The following is a 14,306-nucleotide window of genomic DNA, read 5'->3' on the forward strand; positions in this document are numbered from 1 at the left end:
GGAGCATCTCCCATGCACCAGGAACCACAGGCCCTACGGATGCAGCGACGAACAGACAACGCCCTGCTCTCAGGGGGTTCACACTCTGGCGGAGAAGGCAGAAAATAAAGCAATGAATCCAGCAAAAAGTGCTAGGGAGAGCCTACCTTTCTAGGCTCCTCCTGTCAGGAGCCACTTAACATGATACACTATGCACCATCTCCTGCCTCCTCATGATACACTATGCACCATCTCCTGCATCCTCATGATACACTATGCACGATCTCCTGCCTCCTCATGATACACTATGAGCGATCTCCTGCATCCTCATGATACACTATGCACGATCTCCTGCCTCCTCATGATACACTATGCACGATCTCCTGCCTCCTCATGATACACTATGAGCGATCTCCTGCCTCCTCATGATACACTATGCACGATCTCCTGCCTCCTCATGATACACTATGAGCGATCTCCTGCATCCTCATGATACACTATGCACCATCTCCTGCATCCTCATGATACACTATGCACGATCTCCTGCCTCCTCATGATACACTATGAGCGATCTCCTGCCTCCTCATGATACACTATGCACCATCTCCTGCCTCCTCACAAACTCTACCAGGTAGGTAGATATAGAAATTAAGTCATTTGAACAGATTTCTTAGTGGAAGAGAAATGTCTCAAACACTTACTTGTTTGAATTACTGTGCTAAATTATTTACATGCATTTCTACTTTGGAAAACATTATAACTAAGATAAGAAGACTTGTATAATTCAGTATTTTAAAACAACAAAGTAAAAGTTATGTGATACTGAGTAAGAAAACACTGAAGAAAATATTTTTTATAACTGACTTTTCTCTATAATAAAGAGGAAGTGGTTTGTGGAAGCTTTAATGACTAACATTTTCCTTTGATAAAGTTCATATAGGTGCCACTGCTATTAATTGTAGAATTCGGGAAATATCAAAATATCAATTTCTCACATACTTTAATAGGAAATATAAAGGGATCAGAACTTAACATCACATTAATTATATAGAATAAAAATTTATAACATATAAAAAGGTGCAAGAAGAGAATGCTTTAATTTAAAATGTTACATGTTACTCTTGAAGATTTCAGGACTATAAGTTTTTGATTAAGAAGGGAAACACTTCCTAGTTTCCTAAAAATACACTATATACCATTCCTACAAAAATACAATTATCATTGTTTAAGTAGACCCTCAGAAAAAGTTTTCTCCCATAACTAGTATATTTCCAACTTTAACTTAAATGGCTAAATATTAAGTCATTTATGTAGTTTAAGTAAATCTTGAAACTGTTAGGAGATTGATTTCTCTTTCCTTTTAATAACAGAAACTGTATTGAGAATATGCCTTTCTTCTCCTAGAAACCATATCACCATTTTCCGTGATATCAGGAAAAGAAAGTTTAACGTGAACTAATTTCTTGAGTGGTAAGTGTGGCATTACCAGCAAGGATACCGCAGCAGGGGGGCTAAAAGAGCACATGCCCCTCAGGACCAGCCAGCATCTGGAGCGCACCTGTGAGGCGCACTTCTGCAGAGCGGCCAGCAGATGGCGCGCGCGCACTGCGCACAGACGCACAGCCCGGAGAGCAGCGGCGGGCGCGACGCAGACGCCTTCTCCCCGAAGGCCGGCTGCTTTCCTCTGAAAAAAGGTCTTAACGTTGAGTTATTTTACAGGGAATTAGGAGGATTATCCTTTGACGAGAAAATTAACGAAAACATGGTCAATCTCAGTTGTCAAATTATTTATGATCAAGTGTCAAAAAAAATACCTTGAGGATTCTGACACTCCTCTTAAATTATATGACTTGGCATTTCTACCTCAAAATTATTATAAATAGGAAGTGATTTTGATGATAAGTAAGCATTATTATAAAAGAAAAAAAGATAAAAAGAAAACAATTTCTGTAACACAAAATCAGCAAAAGACTTTAAAATCTCTTACAAGAAGTCAGTTTGTTTTCTCTTGATTGTCTTACTCACAATATGCCAGCGATATCTCCTGACGTGTTCCAGGGAAATACACACATTAGACAGCACCAACAGTTCCAAACGAGAATCAGGAAGTCAGGACGTCCCGCTGTGATCTACGTGCAGATCAGTCAGCGCGGGAACCACGTTCCTTAGCCTCCTTCCCTGAGAAGCTCCAGGAGCTGCCCCGGACGGCGAGCGCGGCGTTCCGCGGTGCCACCAGGCACGGTGCCACCAGGCAGGCCTCCGCCAGGGCGTCAGCTTGCACTGGGACGTTCTGGCAGGTGACAGACACTCAAGTTTTCCTAAAATTGTTTCTTTTTAACACTTAATACTGCATTACTACGTTATGAGAGGTCATTTGTTTTCTTGACAGTAAATCTTCTCTAGAAATGAACTGGTCCCGTGATTTTTTTTCTAGATAGAAATATTTTTAAAGGCTTTTATCAAACAGGATTATGACCTCACCGAAAAAGTGGTACCTTTCTGCCTTCGTTCTGCTGACACTAACAAAGTGTTGCCTGTATGTGAGATTGGGGCAGGGATCGATTCTCCCCAAGGTTCTCAAGGCTGTGCACTGGGACGGGTTCTGCAGGGGACCTAAGGGGCCATCACCTGAAAAAATTAGAGCTTAAAGCTATGCAATTTTTAAAGTCTTTTTTAGCTGTAAAATTCTGATTCTATGATACAAAGTTTGAACCTCAAACTTTAAATTACCATTGAGAACAAAATGAAAAACATGCTTATTCTGCTCACTATTCCTACAACTTAGGACACTGATGGCAGTGCCATCTGAATGTGTAAAAAGTCTGCCTCACACAGAGAGCAAAGGTGAAAACTAAGCCTTAAAAGGAAATTACATCAAGAAAATACTAAAGGCGACAAAAAAAGTAACAGTGAAAACTTCATCACTTTCATAATATTTGTTATTATGGACCTTACAGCAAAGTTATGTGAGGAATAACTACAAGGTAGAGATTATTCTAGAGACAAAATTGCAAATGGGAACATACCTAACAGCATGAAAAACCATCACTATAGTATTTCCAATTCTAAAATCCTATGTCGTGTTTGTAGGAAGAAAGATACAAACAAAATTCTAGAACTTAATATTCTTAGGGTGTAGCTTTATCTTCTAAATTCCACAAACTAGTGTTTGAGTTACAATTTTACGAATACATCAAAGAAAAGATACATATCTATAGATGATTGGAAGAAGCATCTTGGAAGAAAAATTCCTTCAAACATTTAAAATAAAAAAATTATGAGTAAGTTTCTTAATTACTGACAATCAAGAGTCAACATTTTGTTTCGCCAGTTAAACAAAGCTTCTGTAACATGCCACCAGCATTCTCAACAGAAACTCCTTTCCTAATGGTGAGTACGCAGGAGAAATTTAACAGATTATAAACAAACAGAAAATTAGAAAAACCATTTGGGGAATACTATATAAACAGAACAGAAATTTTGTTTTAATAAGAGAAAAATGGAAAATTTGCTTTCAAAAGTTACAGAAGTTATTTTCTTCAAAACATTAGTAAAACAATCCTAGTCACTTCACAAAAATAATAAAAGCTGTAGTGTAGAAATAATCAAAATTCTAAAATGTATTACTTCTCTAAGAGAAAATAAACTATCCACCTTTCACAATTTGCTGTTTCACATTTGCTATATTTTTCCAACAACTGTGAGATTTCTTCTAGATAAAAAGTCTTTTCAGCTTTATGCTAACATATAGATATGGAACTATCTTCTGCAAAGCTCGAAAACTTAGGGTTTACCTTAAAACTGATTCCTACAGAAAACTGATAATGACTTTACAGAAAACGCTTATTATACCTAGCATTCCACGAGACTTCCAGGAAACCTTATCACGTTCAGTCAAATCCTTTCAACTCAACCCCTGCAAGGGCTCCCTATTTTAAATGCAAGTGAGGTCACTATTTGTTTAACAGACTCCACACAGCACAAGGGGCAGAAGAGGCCTTTCTTAGGGGCCGCAGATGTGGAGCCAGGTGGAGAAGTGTACTGTATCTCCTCATCCTCGTGCCTGCCACGGCAGTTTTCTCACAGTCCACAACAGTGTGGGCAACACTGACCTGGAGCCCCGCACTCTCAGAGGACGGCTGACTTCCTCACGGCCCTTAAACACCTTTGAACACATGTTCCTGTGCACAGCGGGCTCCCGTGCTGTGTGCAGCCTGACCACCCACTGTTGCTTGTTGACCAAACACGCGGGGCCAGAAGCCTCCACAGACACAGGCAAGACAGGATTCCTTTCAAGCACAGCACACAGGAGAATCTCAGTGCCAAAGCTGGGGGCCGGGGCGGGCGCATCACGGCAGAACTACAAATTCCTCACCAATCAGACCTGCGACAACAGATAAAAATGTTCTTTTCGATCTTACGCCTATATTTATATATAGTTCCTACAGGGGCATTTCCTCAATTTAAAGGGGATCATTTAATTAAATGAAGGAGATACATTTAAATACTTCTGTTAACCTCACTTCACTTTTTAGAGGGTCAGAAATGTCCTCAGCAGGTTGCAGGCAACAATCCTGATGGGCATTTTAACATCATTCAAAACAATAGTTGAAAAGAGGAAACATATTTTAAAAGCAAAACTACAGGTGTGAGCTTTGAAGAAGCATTTATTGGCTGACATTGGCTACATAAGCAAGACCTATTTGTAATAAGCTGGATAGGTGAATAACCAAAATTATTTATGCTTCTAATAAACTACTACAGGTTTTTTTGCAGTTATATATAGATTAAAATGGAGAAAATATGCTTAGAATATATAAGTAATAGAATTATTACAAAAATGATATAATATGGAATGACAATATTTGTAATAAGGAATATTTTTAGATTACCAGTTAATGCTAACATTCAACGTGTGCTTGACATTCATCGTCAAAGGCACTGCTCTCAGGACAGGGCACGTGGTTTAGAGGTGAAACGGCTCCCGGCTGTGAGGAGCCCTCTTCCAGATGTACAGTGAGCCCAGACAGTGGAGAGAGCCAGTTGCTAGCTAACAGGTTGAAAAGGTCCTTTTGACATAAGCCTTGTTGGCCTGTCTGATCTAACAAAGATAGTTCATTCATGATAAGGTGAACAGAATCTAGTACAAAATAAAAGAACAAGGAAAGAGAACTTAATCCCACTCTTCCCTATGGCCCTCAACAGCTGACAGTTTAATACCAGATCCACAAACGAATGTATGCTCTTGGAAGAGGAAACCAAATTCTCAAGTCCTGGGTTACTGACTTCAAAAAAACTGCTTACGTTAGTAGTATTAATTACTAGTCTTAATTTTCATTTGGAAGCTAAAATTGTCTTTTAAATTAGATTAAAAAGTCAAATCTACAATTATTATGTAAAAACCTGCCGATCTGCATTCAGATAATTAGAACTACTTATATAAACATACTTTTCCAAACAACTGACAATTTCTAATGGTATGCCCTGTAAATCTAATTCATGGCACACTGAATATCACCTAGGTTCTTTTCTCTTCCTTTTTGTTTTTTTTTAAAGGTATGGTTCTTTTTTGGTGAGGAAGACTGGCCCTGAGCTAACATCTATTGCCAATCTTCCTCATTTCTCCTTTTCTTCCCAAAGCCCCAGTACATAGTTGTGTATCCTAGTTTAAGTCATTCTAGTTCTTCAATGTGGGATGCCGCCACAGCATGGCCTGACGAGAGGGGCACAGGTCTGTGGCCAGGATCTGAACTCCAGGCCGCTGAAGTGTAGCACACAAACAACCACTAGGCCATGGGGTCAGCCCTTTTTCTCTTTCTGAAAAAAGCACAAATGGGAAAGAAAAATCAGACCACTACTTTGCTAGACAGAACATTTTTTTTATTGCAATCATAAACTGGTAATTTCTTCTACTTCTCTCTCCTAAATCTACTTTCTTCTATATAGCTTACATATAGCTTCTAAGCTTATAGCTTCTAAATCTCAGAGCAAGTGAATAAATCCCAATGGAAGCATTTAGAAGCACTTCATCTTCTAAAGCCAATTAAAAGATACTATCTAGTCACTACATGCAAAAGTAGACACACGTGGACCCAGCTGGGCTGGCGACCTACAGCGAAAGGGCCTGAAAGGGCCTCTGTTGCGGGGAAGAGAGGCCGGATTCAAGTGAGCGTCCCAAATCTGTACTTCTGCAGCCGGGTCGCTCCTCTCCTCCTTTCAAATCCACTGCCACTGCTCTGGGATCAGACTGTTAGGATAAACGGTCAGGAGAGAAACTAGGTTTTTAAATCTCCAGAAAATACACTTCATAAAAGAAACTTCTCGTGTATAGCTTCACTATAAAAACTTTAAAATAAAAACTGTAATTTATTAAAATATTTAATATATGTATAACAATACATTTTTACTGTCTTTTGTAACCATGGAAATATTTTTATAGTTCCATAGAAAATTCGATGAATCTGCTGTCAGCTAATGGAGGTTGCAATTTAATCCAGCACACAGGAAAATCTACCTAACCCTACATTATGGAAATGCCACAATTATATTTATTAACCCCACTAATTAAAAAAAAACTATTATAACTATAACAATAAATTAGGTACATAAAGGTCATAGCAGCATTTTTTAAATATCAAGAAAAAATACAGATATTGTATAAATTCACAAAATTATTCATAAATTGGTAAAATATAATTTATGCATGTATTTTATGAGCTTGAGTTGAAAATATAGCCTTTTTATATCTTAAGGTCAGTGGATAAAGATTTTTATTTCAGCAACTAGTTAATCTAATAAACTGCTCAATGTTCGAAATAATTAAAAGACGAGATATTTAGCATAGCCTCTAGTCTTAATACATTCTTCTATAAGAGCCACACGTGAAGATTCAGAATAAACGTTTCAGGTGTGTCATGCCAGCTGTTTGCAAAGAGAGCCTAAGCCGCGTGTAAATGTATTTCCTTCTGCTGTGCGACTACTGTAAAAATCCACTGCTCCTCCTCCTAGGGTCCCCTATGTGCCATATTCCACCATGTCCTCCCAGGAAGTCCTAATTAAACACATATCTGAAAAGAGGGACTAATTACTCTTAGGAACAGGCGAAGGCCTTTTTCCTTCAGTTATTAGATATAGCCAGCATCTATTTTAAGAGTTAAACTCATTTTCAGAACAAAGAAAAAAACACCTTTGAAGGCTACCTTTAAAAATCCTGTTTGAGCATGTCAGTAGGGGGTTAACCAAAGGCTCTTCCTGACAGGAAACCTGAAGACTTAGTCTAATTTTGGACCTATTTCACAGGAATTTTAAGAGACGAACGACGCTTCTTATAAGGTAGTAAAAGTTTTCCATGTGCAACAATTCAGGGGACAGGGCTGCTTTGAATACAGGCAAAGAGAAGCAAAATGGTTAATCAGTTCAGGCTGGAAGAAAACAACCGAACTCTTCCATTAGTATTTAGGCTCTCAAAATGAGTTTTTACAGTATTAATCTTTATTCATTCTTGTTTTTGTCCCTTGCTTGGAAAAAGGTAGCTTTTTAATGTAAGACTGCTGTCTCTGAAAATCTATCACCATCTCTGCTCATAAAATTTTCTCTGAAGACCACAAGACTAAATACAATTAACATTTTTTCCCCCAAACCACCGTGTAAAGACTTTTAAGACTTAAAAAAGAATTATATGTTAATTAGGTTTCTTAAGTTCATGGATAAAGACCAGCTTTACTTAAAAAAGACACCAAGAAACCTTTTCCTGTCTGAAATATTTATAGTCCATCTTTTAAAATTATATTTTATTTCACAAGACTGCCTCAGTTCTTAACCACCGCTCTGCCTGGGGTTCTCCTTAAACAATTACAACCACGTCTCTTCTCTAGTGTTAAAGTCCAAGTACAGACACTATAATCAAAGAACTTACAACTCATTCTTTAGACTTAGAATGCAGCAAGCTTTCATCCTGAAAACAGGTTCCTGAGAATCCCTGGATAAAAGCGACGGAGCTTCACAACGAAGTGCTAGAGGAGATACAGGCACTGTCACTGTCACGTTCATCACACTCAGAAATCCTGTCTGATGAAATATTAGCTGCGGCCACAGAACACAGAGAGGTGCTGTGGAACTTGCTGTCCTACTGCACTGGTCCAGAGGCAGTGCAGTCTGCTGGGATGGGGGGAAGTCTGGACCACTCGCCAGTTCTGCCATACCCAAGGCCTAGAAAAACTGGCCGTCACCTGGCTGCTCTGAGACACCTTCGTCAACCGCAAAATAAACCTAAAATCATCTATTGACCTAGACCATTCCCCAGGCCTCTTCCAGATCTAAAATATCATAATTAGGAGATGACATCCAATAGAAAGTCCAAATGACATTTAGGACACCTTTGCCACATTACCTTACATTTATGTTATATATAATTAAGACACTCATAAATATCAATTGAGAGTCCATCATAAACAATTGGCTGTAGATTACATAAAAGAAAAATTGTGCTTATTCTCAGTAAACTTATCATTAAGGCAAACACCTATATTTTATATAATTACATTGCCTGTATAAATGCACATAAGCATACATTAAAGAGCTAACGTGTCCAACGACATATATATGCATTAATGATGACAACCAGATAAGTATCTAAATGCAAATCAGCCAAAGTGGACCATATTTTACTAATGGTTAATTCTTCCTTTCTAGGAAACACATGTTCTGTTTATATCTGTGCCACATTTGGTATCATTTGCCTTTGCAGTATCAATGAAAAAGCAATGATATCAAAGTACTTAGATACTGGAGATATTAAATTGCTTCTGAATTTGAAAATTAACTGAATATTTGACGATATAAAGAAATTATTGATAATATTTTAGGTAATAATAATGGTGTTTTGGTTACAGATTTTAAAAAGCATATTTATTGATAAAAATTACATACTGAAATAATTATGGATGAAACGATGTGACCTGCTTCAAAATAATTCAGGGTGAGGGAGGGGGAAGAAACAGGCAAGGGTATAGATAACGTAAGATTGGCTATGAGTTGATAACCACTGAACTTAGGGTGGGTACATGAGCGATTATTACATTATCCTTTCTACTTTTAAGTATGTTTGGAATTCTCCAAAATAAAATAACAAAAGTTCCTTCTGTGAGCTCACAAGAACACAGCGATCTTCCACTTAAAAGGCTCTTCCGTGTTGGGGTTATCTCTGTCACTGACAGCAGCAGTGTTTGCAGACTTGAAAGAGGGCGCGGCTAAGCGTGTTCTTCTGGACGTCAAAGGAAGATTAAAAATAACCTAAATTAAAATACAACCTACGAATAGCTAATGAATTCAGGAAATTTATATTGTACTGTCATGAAATTTGTATAGTAAGTTCAAAGAGCTATAAATTTTATGTTTTCACTTCCTAAGAAAAAAGACTAACTCACGAAACTTGGTATTTTTGTTACGTTAGCTCATTGCTAACAAATGGATCCATTCAATGTACATTCTTAACTATCTCACACTCACAAGTGAGGAGCAAGTTCTGCAACAAGCGTGGTCAGAGTGAATAAAAAAGCTAAGGCTCCAGTTACACATAAGCTACTGTCATTTTTTTTCCCAGAAATGCTGATTTTAAGCAGGTCTGGATTAATACGTATAGCAACACATAACATCAAGATGACAGGGAAGGACTCCACCAGGTAAAGGTGTCTTCATTTACCTTCAAGAGAGATTCAAACCTTTGGCCATCAGGTATTTCAGGTATTGATGTGACAATAAGAGGCAGGACACTGGAACTTTCCCAATTCCAACAGTCCATATGTCATTTTCATAAATTACACACACATCCCCAAAATTCAAATATTTTCATAACCAAATTATATAGCTTGTTTGTTATAGTGTAAGTAGGAAAATCACTCGTGAGCCATGTATCTTGTTTATGTCTGGAGAGTATCACCACTGTTATTGATTAGCCTCTTCATGGCGTGGGGATGGAGTGGCATTTACTGAGGGATTGGACTACTTCTCCACGCCTCCATATCTGGATAATTAATACTTGTCATTTAGGATCAATGGAAATATCACTTCCTCTAGACTGGGGTAAAATTCTGTACTGCCCAGTTCCTAACATTTTTCTTAATTATACTTATGTGATAAATAAATACTTATATGATTTTTTAAAATGTATCTCTCCCACTAGACTACAAGCTCCCAGAGGTCAGAGGCCATGTTGGTCTTGCTCACCACTGTACTTCTAGTTCTGAAGACAGCACTGATTATCAATCCTAGCTGTACCTGAAGCACCTGGGAGCTTTAAAAAATACGAATGCTGGACTCCACTGCTAGACATTCCAATATACTCAGTAGGAATGGGGTAGAGGCCAGGAAATGACAGTCTGTAAACACACACAGGGAATTCTGATGGGCAGACAAGGCTGAGAGTCCTGCCTAATACAATAGACTCAACAAGCAAACCTGGAAGGCCCTCTAAACAACCCAAAGACTAGAGACTATGCATGTCATCATGTCATTTTCACTTGCTAAGACTAGAAAATAATGAGTGACGTTAATAGGAATTTTGATGTGGCATCAATAAAGAGATATTTGGGTTTTCTTAAATATCAAGAATAGAAAAGAACAAATTCACAGCTGGAAAGTACTCAAATCCAAGCCAACTAATTCATGACGAAACTATGCTATAAATAAATAATCATGACCTCTCCACTGTACTTCCTTCTGTGCCACATTACTTCACTTACTCCTCCTGGAAAGCTTGTAAGCATCACTGTGCTTTATGTGATATAATCTATTTGTCATCCCAGGCCACTGAAACTGCATTTCCTAAGGTCACCAACAATAGCCTCAGTGCTAAATCTAAGGACAGCTCGTTATCTAATTCTCCATCTCCCTTGCTGATCACTCCTCTCCTGTTTCGTTTCGTGACATTATACCCCGGGCCCCTCCTGGCCCGGTGACCAACCCCGTCTTCCTCTCCACTGCAGACTTCCCTTCTACCAGTTCTGTAAATATCACTCCCCAGGAGATTGTCCTAAGTTTTCTCGTGTTTTCATCTTGGGGGAATGCATCAATTCCCAGGGGTCATCTCCATGCAGACCACATCCAGATCTCTCGCTCTATAAATCCAGCTGCCTATTGGAAGTCCCCACTTGTGTGGCAACAACTCCACATCAACCTGTCCAAACGACAAGGAAGAGGGTCATTTTTCTCCCCTAGGTGCCCTAACTCAATGGTGCCATCCTCCTAACTGGCTGCTGAGGTCAAACAACCGGGAAACCTCCCTGACCCCTTCCTCTTCCACATTCTTCAGTCCCCAGGTCCTGTCAGTGCCAGCTTCTGAACAGCTCTCCAACCCCTGTCCTTCTCCCCACCACCACCTCCGTACTACGCGAGCTGCCTGAACCCACGGTGCAGCCTCCGCCCCGTCCGTCCACCACGCAGAGGCCAGACTCGTCTACTGAAAAGTAAGTCTCCCTAGGTCTTTCCCCTGCTTCAAACCTTTATGGCTCCCCCAGGGCCCTCTACATAAAGCCCAAACGCCTTGCAGGGCCCACCAAGTCCACCCAGGACCTGGCGCCTCCTCACTCCAGCCTCCACTCTGTCTGCTCTGATCATGCTCTCAGCTCCAGCCACACAGAATCAAGCGGGCTTTTCTCACTGGAAGCCCAGTGCACATTTTACTTTCTCTTCCTGGAACGGTCTTTACCTCTTTACCCTTCCTCTCCTCTATTTCCACCAATGCAGATTTCTTTCAGATCTCAAAACAAGTGTCATTTCCTTGAGATCTTGGAACCTCACTTCCGTGGCCTTGAAACCGCCTCGGACACAGTTCTGAAGTGCTGCCACAGCACTCGGAACTTCCCAGGTTCAGACTAGAGCACACTGCACCCTCCTAGCTGCCTTCCCTGTCCATCTCCCTGGCTGTTTTGTAAGCCTTGTGTGAGCTAGGCCCCCGTGTGCCGTACCGACCATCGTATCCTTAGTGCCCAACAGTGGCCACACATGGCAGGCATTCAGTACTGTGGGATGGTGGAATAATACAAGAAAAGTGGATACAGCTGCATGTGAATATAGCTGTGACTTCTTCCTTCAGACTCACCGCAGGGCCTTTGCAAAGGTTGCTCCCTTTTTTCAGGCTGGACTAACCCCTGCAGGCTACTTCTCATCCTTCTAATTCTCAGCTAACATGGAGATTTTCTGGGATGCCTTCCCAAACAAGCCATCTAAAGCATTCTCCTCAGGTCTCCCTCTGAATACCGTTGTTTTTCTTTCTATCACTGGTCACAGGTTTGTATCTGGTTAGTTACATGGAAGTAAGGACTTTGTTTTACTCCCCACTGTCTGTCTCTACTCGGCACAGTGCCTGGTACACAGCAGGGCGCAACATACATTTAATAAATAATGACTAGGCTACTACCCTTTAACAAGGACTAATATCACTTCTCCAACACCATGTTGCTTCCCACAAAAGTTTATTGTTTCCTAAACCAAACCTTTGTCAATACTGCCAGTCAGTCATAAAAATAGGCAGATTAAAAGAGTTTTCCCCATTCCCTGTTCTGTTTCTCAGGTATAATCCTAACCAGGGGCCAAAAAAACAGGTACAGATATCAAGAAAATTGACCAACCCTCCCCCGTAGTCATCAAGCACCTAGCAGCCACAGGGAACAGCAGAATACACAGAAACGCACTTGCCTTGCAGGCCGTGGACGTAGCCTTCTCTGCAGCTGTGCATGAGCTGAAGGATCCACCTGTGCTGTGCTCCGATGCACTGCCATGCAGGGTCCCCCGGGGCATGAAGGTCAGACAGGTACCTGAAAAGGCAAGGCCACAGCTGACCAGGGAGGCTTCCTCCAGACAGCCATAAGTGAGGACAAAAGGAAAGCTAGGAAGTTTTAAAATCAGTACCTTTTTTAAGAAAACCTAAAATGTTATCAGTTAGTAAAGCTCTTGTAAATATTAGTCTTTAATATTTAGTTCTAAACAAAATATATTCAAATTTCTTTTCATGCAATAACAAACAATAACACTGTGTTTTTTTCCTGTTTTCCTCCCCAAATCCCCCCAGCACATAGTTGTGTATTTTTAGTTGTGCGTCCTCCTAATTGTGGCACATGGGACGCCACTGCAACGTGGCCTGACGAGTGGTGCCACGCCCACGCCCAGGATCCAAACCTGCGAAACCCTGGGCCATCGAAGCGGAGTGCGTGAACTTAACCACTGGGCCAGGGGCCAGCCCCAACACTGTATTTTTAAAAACTTAGGACTTTATAAAAAGATAAGCAAGAAGACAAAGACAACTAACAACAATCCGGTCTTCTTGGTGAGAACTTATCTTTTACATTTAGTTCACAGAGTCTTTCTACTTAGTCCTCAGTCATTACACAGGACACAGGCTGGAGCCGGCGAGGACAGCTGATGCGAGCTTGACCAGTGGTTTTGTATTCCTTTGTGTTCTGAAGCACGGCCACTAGATGGCAGTGTGACACTTTTCTACACAGTCGGCCAGGCCACCGAAATGTAAGGCCCTTTTATTATATGAAGAGATTTGCTGACAAGCATTTACCTCTGAATTCATGACTGCTTGAGAAAATACTTCTCTAGAAAATACAGTATGCATGGGCATTTTTCTTAGTTTTTAAAGTCTTCTTTGTAGATAAACTATCCAAACCCAGAGAGACAACTGAAATAGATTTCACTGGAAAAACTTCTGCCAAATATTCAAGATTTAGCCCTAGGCTCTCATAAAATACATAAATATAACATGTTAAATCCAATTAAATGAATTCTGAAAGCTGAATTTATTGTCTTCAAATTATTCTTAAACCATAAGCTCTGTGTTTTCTAGAGGTTAGAGACTTCTGTTTGATGATAAATTTTAATACACGGTTATAGGCTGTGACCTCTAGTCAAATGTTAATCATTCGGGGGCACACTGATGATTCTCTCCCACGTGTCTCCAGTCCTGGTGTTTCCTGACTCACAGCATCTAAATTAGCAGCTAATTAGAGGAGAAACATGTTGCAATAAGTTAGCAATAACTAAAATGTGGAGAAGAAATCTGACATCACATTTAGGAACTATGCACCCTGACCCTGACCTTCAGAGGCTAATGCAGACCGCCTGGCTTCTGAGGAGAGCTGGGCATCTGATCATCCCGCAAAAGGGCCCCTTAAACTTCACGGCCCCCCTGCACAGGCCACCCCAGCGACAGCCCCGAGGGCAGCGAGCAGGCGCTGCTCCGCCTCCCAGCGACGTTCATCACAGGCTGGGAAGAGGCTGTGTCTGTGCTGAGACTGACAAATCAATTAACAGCCTCCCAGGAAGAA

General features: G+C 40.3%; 1 protein-coding gene across 39 annotated transcripts in view; it reads right to left on the reverse strand.

Moving 5' to 3' along the window:
- The window catches only part of EXOC2 (exocyst complex component 2), a 206,597-nt gene that overhangs the window by 92,389 nt on the left and 99,902 nt on the right, over window positions 1-14,306 (reverse strand). For all 39 annotated transcript variants that reach the window (XM_070244020.1, XM_070244032.1, XM_070244019.1 and 36 more), the window contains one exon: window positions 12,673-12,791. In XM_070244020.1, coding sequence (XP_070100121.1) covers window positions 12,673-12,791 — 119 coding nt within the window. The remainder of the gene's footprint in view (window positions 1-12,672; window positions 12,792-14,306) is intronic.

This window comes from Equus caballus, chromosome 20, assembly GCF_041296265.1.
Source record: "Equus caballus isolate H_3958 breed thoroughbred chromosome 20, TB-T2T, whole genome shotgun sequence".
NCBI classification, from domain to species: domain Eukaryota; kingdom Metazoa; phylum Chordata; class Mammalia; order Perissodactyla; family Equidae; genus Equus; species Equus caballus.